Here is a 15,286-nt window from a genome sequence, read left to right as displayed (position 1 = left end):
TCCTCTGGCTAAGGTTTGTCTGTCTGAGTTTAACATGTGTAGCCACATGCTACTTTTTATGCCAAGTGCAATGACAAAACCTGAAACTTGAAGTTAAAGGTTTTGGTGGAAAAAACATATCAGACACAAATTATTATTCAAAGCAGAGTATTTCTATGTCTTAAAACAGGTCTGGAGGGGATCTTTAATAATTCAGCAGTATCATTTCAGTAAAGATCACACAATTAATTAGTCCCAGTGTGATTTACTATAGAACCAACCATTTTAAAGATATAGGATGTTAACAATCAAATGCTTCAGAAGGATCAGCAACATCAAAAAAGGCAAGTGCCAAAAATACAATGAGCATTCTCCAGTAAAACTAATGCAATTCAGTTAGTCTGCAGGTATGACACACACAACATCACTACACAGAGGGGTTGGGATTTCTGATATAACAAACAACAAAGAGCACCATCCTGTGGTGGCAGGTCAAGTTGCACAAAGATCATTTGTGGCATCTCAGCGTCAGGGTTGGAGCTTCTCTCACAGATGGTTGGCGTAACCCTCTCCGCCGTCTGCAGTGTCGACGGTTTTGGTGCGCTGATTTTGCACAGAAGCGTACAGATCAGACATGGTGGAGACGGCGTCTGTGTTGCCTTCATCTTCCTTCTCCGACCTCGGCGGCTCCTCCAGCTGAACTACATCTGAGTACTGTATCTGCGGAGAGCTGCGGCCAGACTGCACCCTGGGAGCCTTCAGGGTCAGGTTGGCGTAGCAGTCCTGAGTTTTGGACTGGAAGGAGAAACAAAATGCAATTATATAACATCTTCACACAACATTATATGAGCAGGACAGGTTTATAGTAAAGTTATCCAGTATGATCCAAAACACTCTCATCCTTCTGTGCCAAATGTTTTTCATGTTGCTGTTTCCTCCTACTCTTTATGCCACTGCTGCTGTCCCTTATCCTTTAAAAGTGTTGCTGTGAAGGTTAGTGTCATGTGTGAACTAACAGCAGACGCAGAGAGTGATGTGGACCTGCAGGTAAGACCTCAGTCTTTGTAAAGACTCTACCTGTGAGTCAGAAATGACTCTCTGTTGATCCCATGAGTGTGGAGCATCATCTTTGGTGAGCAAAGTCATGCCTGTGGAAACAAACATCACACTGTAAGCAGACACAGATAATGGCATAAGGAGGGACACATGTATAAAGCACTTACTTGTCTGCATGTAGCTTATGTTTCCATAAATAGGATTTTCTTCCATCTGCCTTGTGCTCCGTCTTAAATTGAACAACAGACAGGATTTTTTTTCCACTTTGGCAATGAGTTCTAAAAATGCAGACAATTAAAGAGAACATAATTTTGCCTCCTCCTTTGAACAGTGAATATACAGGCAACATACCTTTGTCTTTTTCTTGTTTGACATATCCCTTTTCCTGACACAGTATAAAGGACAATACATTCACCATCAGATGCAAGAAATTAGGGTTTGTTTTTTTTCACTGGACTCCTTTAAAAGCAAGTCATGAACTTACCTGAGCAACATCTTGATACACAGCAAAAAATATTCCAAAATACTGAGAGGACCAGCATTGTGCTGACAACCCAGAATAGCACCTGTAGGTTAAATGGCTCACAGAAGAGGTTCCGACCTGGAGAACCTGAGAGAAAGAACATCATTTATTATCAATCATTTAAAATGTTTTAAGATGACATGTTTTTCGTTTCACAGGAGAACATACTCGTCTTTGAAATTACTCCTCCTGCACTGAAAAAGTATAACTGCAAAACACATAATGTCCGTTCTCAGTGTCTAGAAGCTCATGATCATTTTCCAAACTAAACAGAACTCATGTTTGAGTGGAGGGTGTTGAACCACACTGGCTGAATTCACCTTTAGCCTTGTATATCAGAGGTGAAAACCACTTCTCACATAAAAAAAGGAAATGTATCCCACCCACACAGCGAGGTGGAAGGGCTAACCACTACACCACTGATTCGCCCACACGGAATCAAACAATGCTGAATTTAGGAGAAAAGGACCATGGCAGGTTTATTTACAGAGCACATTTCACACATAAAGGTAGTTGAAAACACATAATAATGATGCATAAAAGCTGCTGACGTTACTTAAAATATTTTTTAAAGGGCAAAAGAAATTGGATGAAACTGTGAAAATAAGAACGCTGAGACTGATTTCTGTTCACTGTCACAGTCGGTGTGCACACATCAATTTTGTTGGAAAAATGTCAGTTAGTTTTTTTGGCTCACCTGCTGCTGCACATCCCCTGTCTGAGCCAATCCCCAACCTCGTTACACAGGCAGGTGAGTTGTAAATTTGGGACTTAATTGGAGAGAGCTGAAGGTTCAGCCGGCTGAATGCAGCTTGCTGTTCTCTGAGTCCTTTGTTTGGCTTTGTCAAATGAACTGCAACAGTAGCTACCAGTGACAACAGTTGTCATTGGAGGAGAGAGAGGGATTTGACAGAATGTATTATAAAACTCAATGTTGGGCTCAGTACCTTAGCTGGATGAGAGAATATCTACAACCGAGTCCAGCTGCTCTACATTGAACCCTCCTTGGATTTCAATCTGATATTTTGATTAAAGTTGAATATTTTAATTTATTTAGCTGAATAAGTTGGGCCTGAGACAAGTTTTGTTAAAAAGACAACAGCCCAACAGTCGAAGTTGTAAGCTCCTGTTTCAATCCCTGAAACAAACCATTGAAAGAAGCACAGCAGTGGTGGCCCTAAGCATGATATTTACACAGCTGCACAGCATTTCTTCAGTGGATCTGCCCAGTCGTCTGCAGCAGATGATGTGGTTTTACTGAGATGCTTAGACACAAGTGTGTGAACTGAGTGACAACAGTGCGGTAGGTTGTTGCTGCAAGCATACATGCTCAGCAAAACAAGTTGGATGCATTTCCTACCTCAAAGGAAAAAAAAAAAAAAAATTGCAAAGCCTTGTTTCAGTCCAGCATACAGTTGTAGACTACTCTAACATTTCACTGAACCCCTATCTCACTAGAATAAAGTAACGTATTTAATCAATACACCCTTTGTTTTACTGCAGGACAACATCAAATGGGAGAATTCTCGATGAATTGTGCAACATTTCATTTAAATTTTCAATTTCAATTCATTTTAGTGAAATCCACAAATTTGACTTGACGGGATGTATTTGATCATTTAGAGTTTAATGTTGTGTGGGCATGCAGTGTTTAAATAATGGATCCATCAGAGAGTCTGGTTGATTATATAAGATTATAGTACTGTAGCTTAGTCTGTGTGGTATAAAGGTATATAATGTGGCAATAGAAGTGGCCGTTTGTCTGGATGAAGAGCAGCTCAGACAAATTACAATACAACAGATCACAGTTTGTCTCAGTATTATCTGATGCATAGCACTTATGGTACAAGTAGATAATCAAGAAATCAACGTAATTTGCACTGAACTAATACCTTTTAATTAATTACGTCTGATTTTGTTACCTAAGTCTCTCTGAATACTGTGCTCTTACTGTCCAAACACCATAGTCCAGATGACAGGAGACTCACTAGATTTGAACAGAACACAGGAAAGCACAGTGCTCTTATTTCTAACATTTCAAGTAGGGTAGTGCATCAAAGGTCCATGGTGGAGGTTTTGACAGGTTTTGATAGGGTTTTTTTGTTTGTTTGTTTGTTTGTTTTGTTTTGTTTTTGTCATACACACATACAGGACATGACATGCAGTCCTGTCAATGGTTTCACACTATTCTCAACACATCCTCATACATAAATGAAAGAATTGGTCGTACGCCAATGACTTTAAAAACTGCACATACTCACAGAACTGGAGTTAAATCCAGTAACTACTATGCAATGTTGTGAAACGGTCGCAGTTTGGTTATGTTTAGGCAACTAAACTACATGGTTAGGTTTGCAAATGCTTTATGAGGAAGAAAATGCATTCACTATATTACCTAGACCTCAAGAATACAATGTGGTTTAGTCAAAAGATCAAGTATTTAGCTGCTGATGTTAACTGGATGAAATAATTCACAGTGTACCAGATCAGTTTTAAATGTTTGTTTTTGGGGGGGGTTGTGTGTGTGTGTGTGTGTGTGTGTGTGTGTGTGGGAGAGAGATGCTTAACTGGCCTTTTAGTCCAGTCACCCTGGCCCTCACAGAGATACTAACTTTTATTTAATTGGACTAAAATGTGAAATAAATAATAGTGATCATACCCATGTGCTAATCTCTCACTCCTGCCTTTTTTGAATCTGTCCAGGATGCACTCATGAGATAGTCCCGCAAATCCGTCACAGAATTTTGATGATTTTTTTTCACTTGATACAGACATAATTTACCTGATCACTCTAAATCTTAAATTCAGTCTCCTTTTAGCTGCCTGCTGCAGCTGGAAACGATGATTATGAGAGTGTGAAACAGAACTGTCAATTTGTAGGCATTTAATAAAAAACAATGAGCCTTTACACATTACACACAGTAATTCGACTAATTGTTCTTTTAAAGATATTGACTAGCCATGTTTTGGAGTTGGCTGCACTATAGATGATTGAGAACTGGTCATGAACCCTCTCTTACTGACCAGGGGAAGTACACCAGTCTCTGAGTGACCACTGGATTCTGATGTGTCACCAAAGAGTGGCCTGTCGTGGCAAACGCAAGCAGTGCTTGCAAGCACCAAAGCAAACAGGCAACTGATCAGTGATCAAAACACGAAGTGACACAAGAATCCCGATTAGCTCTCTTTTACTCATTGTATTAATTTCTGGATTCAGCGATTTATCTATCAAAAGTAATTTACCAATGCTACACGTCTGTTATCTATGTGAATGATCTCCTCGCAGAAAATTCAGCTCTTCACAAGAACATGGACCGAGAACTCTTCCTCCTCTCTTATACCATATATAACTAGTCCTCAACCATTGTTTTCTCTTACCAGTTGTGATGAACCATTCTTTGTGCTGCTGATTGTTGGCTGACTGGCACTTCACTTCTTTTTGCAGTCAAAAAGGCATAACAGATTCCCTGTATTATTTCCATATACTGAAAATCCAGTGTAACGATCAGCCTCGAGCTATTCCATTCGCAGCTCTTGCATTCAATATCGCATTTGATAGCTGATGGTGTAATCATGAACACTGAGCATGTTTGACCTTTTAGAAGCAATCAGTCACTCACATCAAGCCTTACATCGAGAATCATCATGTTACCGCTTACATTTAGATTACATTTTCTATATGTTCAATCAAGACTTACCATCTTGCATGCTATTGTTTGCCATGACAACGAAGCTTTAACCAAGGGCAATTCTCTGTGTGCGTCTCTCTTAAGATACTGTAAATGTGACGAACAAGGCTACAGCATCTGTTGCATGTTTATGCTCTCATGGTGTGATGCTGTTCAACAGAAGACAGTATTGTTTGTTGAAGGGCTGGTAACACATTACAGGATGTGTGCTTTTGCAGAAAACCACAAACTTTTTTTAGCCTGAGAGCAACCCAGTAAGCAGTGAGACTTCTCATCTCTTTTGACAATTTTCACTTAAATTATCTAGAAAATTCCTGTGTCTTTGAGAACACGAAAAGTCACATATAACATATAGCATCTATTATATATATAATTTTGTCATGTTTCAGTGATGACAAAAGATGAAAGTCCAGTGGATAAATGGATAAATTCCCTTACAAAGCTCAACATTCAAAACCAGGAAACCAGTTATTCACATGTCAAATAAAAATCAGCCAAATGCAATGACACATTTGCTTTTTTCCCATTGGCCACAGATTTCACAGCCAACATTTGAATATACATGTGTTTTCTATACTCTGGACTCTGTTGGAGTACTCAAGCTAACATGTCCAGCTTTTTCAGAACCAAGATGTGATGTTTACAGACACAACCAGGATACTCAAAAATCCCGCTCATAACCTGGATGTGTGCTCTAGCACGCTCATTTGCAGTCAAAGAATGTGGAGTATAATAAACCATTATCCAAATATGTAACACAAAATTGCACCAATTATATGTGTACTATAAATAAATAAACCTTGTGATGCTTGGCAGTTTAGTTTAGTTTAGTTTTATTTTGTTTGGTTTTTTTGTTTTTTTCCTGCATTTTCTCTTGAGATTTCAGTATATTGTTTGTTATTGATGCAAATAAACTACATTGGCATCTTGAGGTCTTTTAATGGAAGCCCATTTTGAAAATGAAAATGCAAACTTGAAAATGAAAATGGAATTCCTGAATTTATGTATGCATTATTTCTGTAATTAAAATGCAGTTATCTAACCGGAATTTTCATTTTCACATACTTATTTGGGTGCTCGATGACCATATTAAAATGAAAATGGTAGAGCTTAACATTTCATTTTCAAAGACTTGATCTGTTCCAAAGTGAGTGAACGATATTCAAATGCAATAAGCAAAACAGCACTGCCAGTCTAGATTTACATGTCACTCTGAAGTAGACAATCTGTCAGTCCACTCATCCAGGTGGGTCTTCAGTTAGAAGAGAGGCAAGATGAAGATAGGAGCTTTATGATTCGTTGATTTATTTCTTAACGTTTGGCTAACCCAGGGGTCGGCAACCAAAGCAAAGAAAACACTGGGAGCCACAAAACCCTTTAGAAATTTAAAATGAAATAACACTGCATATAATTTTTTTTTTTTTGCCTTTATGCTATGTACATAAGTGCTACAAACTGTAGTGTGTTGCATTTATGAAATCAATGAACGACTACAGAGAAAACAAAATTACATTTCTGCATGCAACAAAAACATTTTGAACTCCGAAAAAAAGACGAGTTGAAGGTTACTTTCTAGTAAACTACTCAGTGTCTATTTGAGTCATTCTTGTATTTATGAAAAAAACACCTTTTACTGGTGTGTTCAGTCAGCTGTCAACCTGAATAATAAAAGGTCTATTTTACTGAACAATTAAAAAAATATGAATATATGCAAAATAATAGGCAATTTAAATATTTGTCATACTTGGTTAATGTGATTTCTGCTCCTGAACTTCAGTGCACAGCGTCTGCACATCAGGGCTGTATGCTGTAACCTTCATCCTTACACAGTACCATAAGCTGTCATCTCCGCGATGTTTGCTTTTAATTAAGTTCACAATCACAAAACAGCTACAAAACAACCAATCAAAACACAACTATAAACCCACCAATCACAAAACAGCTACAACCCAACCAATCATAATACAGCTACAAACCAACCAATCAAAACACAACTATAAACCAACCAATCAGAAAATTGATTCAAACCAACCAATTAAAACACATCTACAAACCAACCAGTCAGAAAACAGCTACAAACCAACCAATCAGAATACAGCTACAAATCAACCAATCAGAATACAGCTACAAATCAACCAATCAAAACACAACTATAAACCAACCAATCAGAAAATGGATTCAAACCAACCAATTAAAACACAACTACAAACCATCCAATCTGAAAACAGCTACAAACCAACCAATCAGAATACAGCTACAACCCAACCAATCAAAACATAGCTACAAACCAACCAATCAAAACACAACTACAAAACAACAAATCAGAATACAGCTGCAAACCAACCAATCAAAACACAATTATAATCCAACCAATCACAAAACAGCTATAAACCAACCATTCAGAATAGAGCTACAAACCAACCAATCAAAACACAACTACAATCCAACCAATCACACGCAGCTACAATCCAACCAGTAAAAAAGCTACAAACCAACCAATCACAAAATTGATTCAAACCAACCAATCACACCAGCCAATCAGAAAACAGCTACAAACCAACCAATCAAAACATAGCTACAAACCAACCAATCAGAATACAGCTACAAACCAACCAATCACAAAATACCTACAAACCAGCCAATCAGAAAACAGCTACAAACCAACCAATCAAAACACAACTACAATCCAACCAATCACAAGCAGCTACAATCCAACCAGTAAAACAGCTACAAACCAACCAATCAGAAAATGGATTCAAACCAATCAATCACAAAACAGGTACAAACCAGCCAATCAGAATACAGCTACAAACCAGCCAATCAGAATACAGCTACAAACCAACCAATCAGAATACAGCTATAAACCAACCAGTTACTAGTAGATGTATTAGTATTTTTATTTAAGTAAAGGATCTGAATACTTCACTGTGCAAAAGAAACATGAAGTGCAAAGTGCGTTAAATGCCTCAACTTTATTCATCATTTAATAAGGACAAAGTGCGTGAACGAGTTACCGCAAAACCTGCTGTCATGTTTTAAGTTTGCACAACATTGTCTGAAAGCAAAAATGTGAGCGAGTCGCCACACGCTGTCTGCAAGCAGCCAACTTCCTCCTAAAACCAAATCCAGTGGAGCCTTTAAAAAAAAGCCCACAGCTGGACCTCCCGAACCCTCCTCCAGACAGGCGGGTCTAAACTTCTTACCCCCGCCCCGCCTCCGCTGCCGTCCTCTCCTCTGCTGAACGCTGATGTGTTACTAACCTCAGCCTGCAACTCCGGCAAAATGTTCAACTTCGGATCAAAATTGCTGCTGCTTTTCCTGTTGGCCTTCCCCTGTGGCCTGATATCCATCGGTGAGTCACATTTCCTCTGTCGTCTGAAGGTCCGTGTCGTCGCTCCACATCGGAAAAAGTTTTAAAAGTTTTTAGACAGCCTGACATATCGACGTGGCACAGTAACTACAGCTGCACAAAGCAGCTGGAAGTAAGTCTGCCGCACCGCTGTGCCAACATCAATGTATGGACGTGCTGTCCCTGCTTTGATCCACACTCATTGATTCTTTTACTGTGAAATGAATGGAAATTATAGTCGCCTGCGAGCTGCTGCCGTGCAAGTGTAAAATTATAACTTCAGCCTTTAAATGTGGAGTAAAATGTGACATTGTGCGCGTTCAGAGGTGATTTTAGTCAAAGATCAGTCGGTGTGGATGCAGCAGCAGTCTCCGGCCCCTGCTGGGACACGTCACCATAGATAAGATGATGTGTTTGGGTTTCTCAGTCTCTCTCAACGCCACTTTCTCCCGCTTACTTACATTGAAATGGGGGCTTTCTGTTCTGCTGTTAAACTGGCAACTGTGTTCGGTTTAAATACCCGGCAACAATGAAAACATATGAACAGTCACATAAAAATGCTACTGCGTGGTAAATTCAGCTAAAACGTCACTTTGAAACGTTTCCCTCATTGATTGGTTTGTCTGTATTCATTCACTGTTTGCTGAATGATACACGGTTATACTGGTGTGTAATATTCTCCCAGTAAAATATATTACAGAAGTACATCATATTGTTTTCATACATATTTTTCACTGCTACACCAAGCGTTTTACTCTACAATTGCCACATAGAGCTGGGAGATATTGACAAAATCTATCAATATTTCTAACCAAATATCTTGATATTGGCAGATATTTATCAATTGTGGGATGACTGTGGCATTTGCAGAAGATTAACACACTCAAATGTGGAAGAGAATATCAAAAATATTGCAAGCTAGCAGTTTTAACACCAGGAAAACACAGTTCATCAGCACTAAAGTGTGACAACAACCAAAATCCTGGACAGCAGCATCATGTCACCCTTCCTCTCATGGTGGAACCACCACTCATACGTAACGCTGTGTCCTCTGACCCCCGCAGGCCACGTTTCTGCAGACCCCGACTCTGCTGAGGACATTGCTGAGGACACAGATGCTGCTGTAGATGAGGAGGAAGACGATGAGGAAGAGGTGCTTGTTGAGGAAGATCAGATACAGCCCACGGTATGTATGTTTTAAACCCACATCAGTATAACACGGTTTGACATTAATGGTTGCCAGGTTTTGGTAACCATGTTGAGAAACTGGCAACCAATTCTTTGCCTTTTTAAACATATACCATAAAAAATAGGGACAGCAAAACACCCCAAAATAAATACATTTTTAATATTTGTTGCATTAGTGATCTTTGAAAAACACATGTAACACTATACTGCAGTCATATCATACAATAAAAATCACAGAGGATGTAAACACAATAAAGCCCAGAGGCTTATTTCCTTTGCACTCCTCTAGTATAACACGTAAGCCAGCATGAAACAACAGCACGAGAGAGAAACAAAACAACAAACAAGACAAGACAAGACAAGACAATTAATGTATAAATAGAAATAGCAGGCAGCATTTACAGCACACACCTCGATAAGTGACGCATCGAGTTCACTCGTTCAAGGTAGCACATCCTACAGAACCACGGGGTGAGAAGAGCGCTGGAGGTGGAGGCTGTAAGAGCTGGCACACACGTTAGCGTTGCCTGGATACATTTTTGAGGATCCTTGAAGAACCTGTGAACAGCTGCACCGCTTGTGTTTTGTATGCCGGGAGTTGACTGGTAACAGTTGTGTTCGGTCACACTAATAAAGATTTTAAACATTCTTTTATGTCACATTTTCATTCTTAAGATGAAATATAATTGCATTTTATTTTAATTACTCAAGATTTAAGGTGACAAAAAAAAGGCAACCATATTTTTAGTTTGAGCTACCAAAAGCTGATGCCTGGTTGCCAGCCGGGCTCCCGCTTTTAAAAGTGAGTGTCGTGCCCTGTACAGCGAACCATAGAGTGGCATGCAGGTGATGAAGCAACAGTGTCATGCTGTGCTCCTCCTTTAGGAAGGAGACGAGGATGACGCAGACGAAGCAGCTGATAAACCGCTGACGTCTCACCCTGATGCCGACACCACCATCGTCTTTATGACAGGAGAAGGTTGGTTTGGCTCCTTTTTTTCAAGCTTTTGTAAAAAAAACTAACCTCTCAGGCAATTCTTTGGCTTTGTGTTAGTCCATCTTAAACCCCATACTTCATTTGGGCTAATGTTTTTGAATTCTTTATGTTGCTTATTTGTGTCCTTGATAACTTTAGAGTTTCCTGCCAATGAAATTGTGAGGTTCCTGGTTGGTTTCACCAACAAGGCAAGTCAGGACTTCACCGTGCAGTCGCTGGAGGCCTCCTTCCGTTACCCCCAAGACTTCCAGTTCTACATCCAGAACGTAAGTTTGATCTGGAATGAAAACCACCAGCCATCGTTGCTCTGCATTTTTGACTTTATCTGGAGTTGGATATGTGCAAAATAGTTTAAAGATGCAATCATTCGTTGTTTTGTTTTCCCTTTGAGACGATCAAAGGTGCTCTGTACCGACATGTCTCAAAGGGAAGACAAAAGTTTTTGGATGTGGTTGTTAAACAGTATGTTAAAACATAATCTGAATGATATAGTGGGTTATATTCACATGTGGTTTGATTGTGATGCCACCTTGTGGATTTGTTGCATTTTTAAAACTTTTAGTAGACCCAAGAGAAAAAAAACTCCACAGCATTGCATTTTTACATTTGAATCTACTGTATGTGTGTGTTTGTATTGCAAAAAAAAAACCTAACACAATAAATGTGACTAAAAAACTACGTACAGTGTCGTAGTTATGCAGCTGTGTGTTTTTAACGATGTCTGTTTTGTGTAGTTCACAGCTTTGCCTCTGAACACTGTGGTGCAGCCCCAGGCTCAGGCCTCCTTCGAGTACTCCTTCATCCCAGCTCAGCCCATGGCAGGTCGTCCATTCGGTCTCGTTATCCTCCTCAACTACGTTGACGCTGAGGTAAAAAAAAAAGTTTTTCATTATTTATAGAAAACCATTTGATGGTCCACAGGAAGGTTTTTCACAGCCCACCTCAAGTTTTGCTGATTCATGAAAAGCAGCCTGAAGAAGTCATTCTCAGCAAAGCAGTTTGTCTTTATATTCAAGGAACAGCTGAATTTTTTCCATTCCTGTATAATTGGGACTACTGGTGGCTCCTTTCTGTCATTATTCTCTGCCTGCTGAGCTGTGACATGTTTTTTCCGTGCTGTTAACGCATGATTATGGACAGTTGCATTAACATTCAGATTTTTAGAGAGCAGCTTTAAAACATGAGAAGAAAGTTCTAGAAAGTTCATGGTACCTGCTGTTTCATTTTTTCTTCAGGGCAGCGTGTTCCAGACGGCCATTTACAACCAGACTGTCACCATCACTGAGCTGGAGGAGGGACTGGACGGAGAAACGTAAGGCTTCCCTCTGCAGGGTTTATCTTATATCTTATCAGGTGCATACATGTAAATGAAAACAAAGAGAAAGCTTGAGCTCTTTTTTATTATTTCACTGCAAAAATGGAAGGAAGTCCGCAAGCTATAGTGTAGCACCAAAATGAAAAAATCACAGTAGGTGGTGGGTGGATGTATGAAACCAATTTCTGCACCTCAGTTCTATGCAAATCATGTGTAATGTAATTATTTTGCCCATCTAGTATTTATTGTCCACGTCCCTCATGGCTGTATCCAGCTCTGTATGGCTTCACAATCTCAGCCTCCCCAGACTATTGCAGCACATGTAAGAACCTGTAAAAGGAGGTGTGAAATTGGCACAAAGAGATCAGTTGTCAGAATTGTGCTGCTTGTGCAAGATCCAGAAACTGTCACCAGCAAATTAGTCAAGCAAAAGAAATGCTGTTTTCCATCCTAAAATCTCAAAACGGATCAGAAACTAATCCAGTTATGGGCCACTTAAAGGACACTTTAGGGCACAAAGGGGCCAATTATGTTTGAGTTGTACTTGAAGTTGCTCATACATAATTTAGTAAGCACACTGCAGAATGCTTAGGAGAGGTCAGAGAAACCTTTTCATACCACCGTCTTCAGCTAGATGGGTTGCTTCAGATATTTGAATGAATTTTATTGCAAAAAAAAAGCACTTGGAACATAGACGGCTATTCATTGTGGCCATGCATTGTGATGGATGTGTAAATGAAGGTCTAAATTGTGTCTTCATTCATCCAGTAGCCATGCATCGTGCATGCAAAAAGAGCAACACGCTGTGGAACTGTTTTAGGGATTTCTAGAAGAATTCACATTGTCTTTCTCTGCAGAATGTTCATGTACATCTTCTTGGCTGGACTGGTGGTCCTGATGCTCTTTGGAATGTACCAGGTCCTGGAGACGAGGACGGTACGTGTTTGTCCTCTATCAACTTCTCTTTTTTTAATGTTTAGATATGTTTGGTCTACATATTTATTTGGGAGGTGAGATAATAAAATATTTCCATGTGCAAGGAAATTGATGCAGGCCGATGGACAAAAAATTTTACATGTTGTCTTTCAACCTGTGTTTTGCAGAAAAAGAGAATCCCAGTGAAAATAGAGAAGGGCACCGGTGGGATGAGCGATGTGGACATCAGCTGGATTCCTCAGGAGACGCTCAATGCCATGAGTATGTTCACTTTTATTTTAATTACAGACTAAACGCTGGTTTGACGTGTGAAGCAACACAGATATCTGACCTTTACATCCTTCTTGCAGACAAAGCTTCCCCTAAAGCATCTCCACGGAAACGAACCAATAGGGCAGCTGGAGCAGATCAATAAAACGGTCCATTGCGTCCATCATCACACTGTCCATCAGGATTTCAAAGCTCATTTCCTCACCACAGTAACCTGATGCCATTTACAATGGATCAACATTTCTGGAATCCAGTTTCCATCCCGATCAATGTGTTTAAGATGTTTGTGTGGATCTCAGCCTGCTGGTATCTCGACCAGAGAGCATCCTGGACTCTACTGCTCTGATCAGAGCTTGACCATTTAGACACTAACAGGACTGAACTACAGTTCATTTTTAAAGGGACTTTTTATCAGTATGTATGTGTGTGAAAGGTGAAAAAAAGCCAATAAGTCATTACATTTTTTTATGGAAAAAGAAAAGGATTGTGGTCCAAACTACCCCCTAAAAGAAAGCTGAATACATCGACTCTGTCCGTATCAGTCATGATAGCTGCACTGGAGTTTAATGACTTTTTTTTTTTTTAGAGATTTGTCATCCTCATTATAAGGGTAGAGTTTATGATTTCAGACCAGTCATATTTCATCACATTTCATCTGCAGAATAAGATGAATCCCCTCCTCTCTATGTCATAAACACCATTGTGCCTTATCTGTACTGTATTTGCGGTGCCCTGCTGAAGCTTAATGTTACATAATGTTAAGATCTGATATGGCATAAGGCTTGAGGTTTGTACAAGTTTAAATTTTGTTGTTCAGTGGGGCAATGGCAGCTGCAGTTACGACAAACATTAAAACAGTGTTCTCTGGAGGTTTCTGCAGGTTCATTTACTTGTTTGTTTGTTTCTTCATCTCACTGTTGTAGGAGGCTCGGTGGAGCATTTTCTAAAACAATAAAAGGGTGAACACAGTGTGTTTATTTGCTCCCTTTGAAGCTCTTTTTCCTAATTATTATAGTGCTGTCATCTGCACTCTAACAGTTTGTGCATGATGCAGTGATGTTTTTGCAAGCAGGTCAGCTGAACATGCAAAAATATGCAATTTGTCTGCAAGTGGCATACAAGTGGATAAATGATGAGTGAATATTTACTTGGGTTTAAATGTACCCATTATTTGAAGAAAGACCATCTGGAAGTCTGGTTAGTCAAATAAGTAAATGGAGAGTAAAACATAATTTAAAATGTACTTTTCCTTTACCTCCATTAAAAAAAAGGAAAAGGAAATGTATGACACACCTTTTTCTTTTGGTCTTTAAGGACATTTAATCACTTATCCAATCTCTGTGCCCTCATGCAACATTTCCTATTTTCCTTATGCTTCTATGATAATGAGATGGGCGTCTCATGAAAGGGACTAAAACAGCACATGTGTGTACCCCTATAATTTCCCAGGACGTTACTAAGAAATAATGCAACTGTGGAATAACTACAAAAAAAAAACGAAAAAAAAAACGTGTAAATGTGGCTGTTAGTTTGGGACTGTGATGTGAACTGCTACACATGGGATGGCAGCAGGGGTCAGATCCATAGTAACATACAGCTGCTGTACAGTGAAAACAGAGTACAGCTCCTACACTGAGAGAAATACCAGAGAATAAAATCTAAAAAGTGCGATAAAGTGACTGGTGACGGGCGTCCGTGCGTGCGTGTGTGTGCGTGCATGTGTCTTGCAGCAGGGTTGCACGGCGGTCCCTCCTCGGGGAGGTGAGGGCTGTCCGGTGCCGAGGGGGGAAGATGAGCTCAGCGCGCGCCGGGGGGCAGGTAACGTCAGCAGTCGGCCGGAGCAGAAAGACTGAACACACACACCCACCAAGTGTTTATCGCCGCTTAATCACTGATACGCACCGACTTCGCATTAATAATGGGCAGCTAATCAGCGCCGCGTGACTCAGCGCCGCTTTCTCTTCCGATCCCTGAACGCCTCGGC

The 15,286-nt window shown here is 39.9% G+C and overlaps 2 protein-coding genes across 3 annotated transcripts; one reads left to right on the top strand and one right to left on the bottom strand.

The window, feature by feature from the left end:
• Positions 1-227: 227 nt before the first annotated feature.
• Positions 228-5,393, bottom strand: LOC121624060 (signaling threshold-regulating transmembrane adapter 1-like). Of its 2 annotated transcripts, XM_041961670.1 has the most exons (6): positions 5,257-5,393; positions 1,520-1,645; positions 1,387-1,420; positions 1,203-1,264; positions 1,057-1,127; positions 228-774 (listed from the first exon to the last, which is right to left on the bottom strand). In XM_041961670.1, the coding sequence occupies exons 1-6, from the start codon at positions 5,279-5,281 to the stop codon at positions 526-528; spliced, it is 567 nt and encodes a 188-aa protein (XP_041817604.1). In that variant the 5' UTR covers positions 5,282-5,393; the 3' UTR covers positions 228-525. The 2 variants fall into 2 exon arrangements, with proteins under 2 accessions (XP_041817604.1, XP_041817596.1); XM_041961662.1 differs by having other exon boundaries at positions 1,057-1,264.
• A 3,049-nt stretch (positions 5,394-8,442) lies between these two features.
• On the top strand, positions 8,443-14,273 carry LOC121620929 (translocon-associated protein subunit alpha-like). Its single transcript, XM_041957186.1, has 9 exons — positions 8,443-8,599; positions 9,661-9,782; positions 10,670-10,763; positions 10,920-11,047; positions 11,516-11,650; positions 12,017-12,093; positions 12,954-13,032; positions 13,200-13,293; positions 13,383-14,273. Exons 1-9 carry the CDS (start codon positions 8,530-8,532, stop codon positions 13,445-13,447), a joined length of 864 nt encoding a protein of 287 aa, XP_041813120.1. The 5' UTR covers positions 8,443-8,529; the 3' UTR covers positions 13,448-14,273.
• Positions 14,274-15,286: the final 1,013 nt, after the last annotated feature.

The sequence above is a fragment of the Chelmon rostratus genome, chromosome 2 (genome assembly GCF_017976325.1).
Source record: "Chelmon rostratus isolate fCheRos1 chromosome 2, fCheRos1.pri, whole genome shotgun sequence".
Lineage (NCBI taxonomy): Eukaryota > Metazoa > Chordata > Actinopteri > Chaetodontiformes > Chaetodontidae > Chelmon > Chelmon rostratus.
This window is presented reverse-complemented; position numbering and strand designations above follow the sequence as displayed.

Excerpts from the sequence above, each read along its gene's own strand:
- LOC121620929 (XM_041957186.1), top strand. The coding sequence starts at position 8,530 with ATGTTCAACTTCGGATCAAAATTGCTGCTGCTTTTCCTGTTGGCCTTC. Across the intron at positions 8,600-9,660 it reads CTGTGGCCTGATATCCATCG|GCCACGTTTCTGCAGACCCC; the intron begins GTGAGTCACATT and ends TGACCCCCGCAG. Across the intron at positions 13,033-13,199 it reads AGGTCCTGGAGACGAGGACG|AAAAAGAGAATCCCAGTGAA; the intron begins GTACGTGTTTGT and ends TGTGTTTTGCAG.
- LOC121624060 (XM_041961662.1), bottom strand. The coding sequence starts at position 5,281 with ATGGCAAACAATAGCATGCAAGATG. Across the intron at positions 1,646-5,256 it reads AAACAATAGCATGCAAGATG|GTTCTCCAGGTCGGAACCTC; the intron begins GTAAGTCTTGAT and ends TCTTTCTCTCAG. Across the intron at positions 775-1,056 it reads GAGTCATTTCTGACTCACAG|TCCAAAACTCAGGACTGCTA; the intron begins GTAGAGTCTTTA and ends TTCTCCTTCCAG.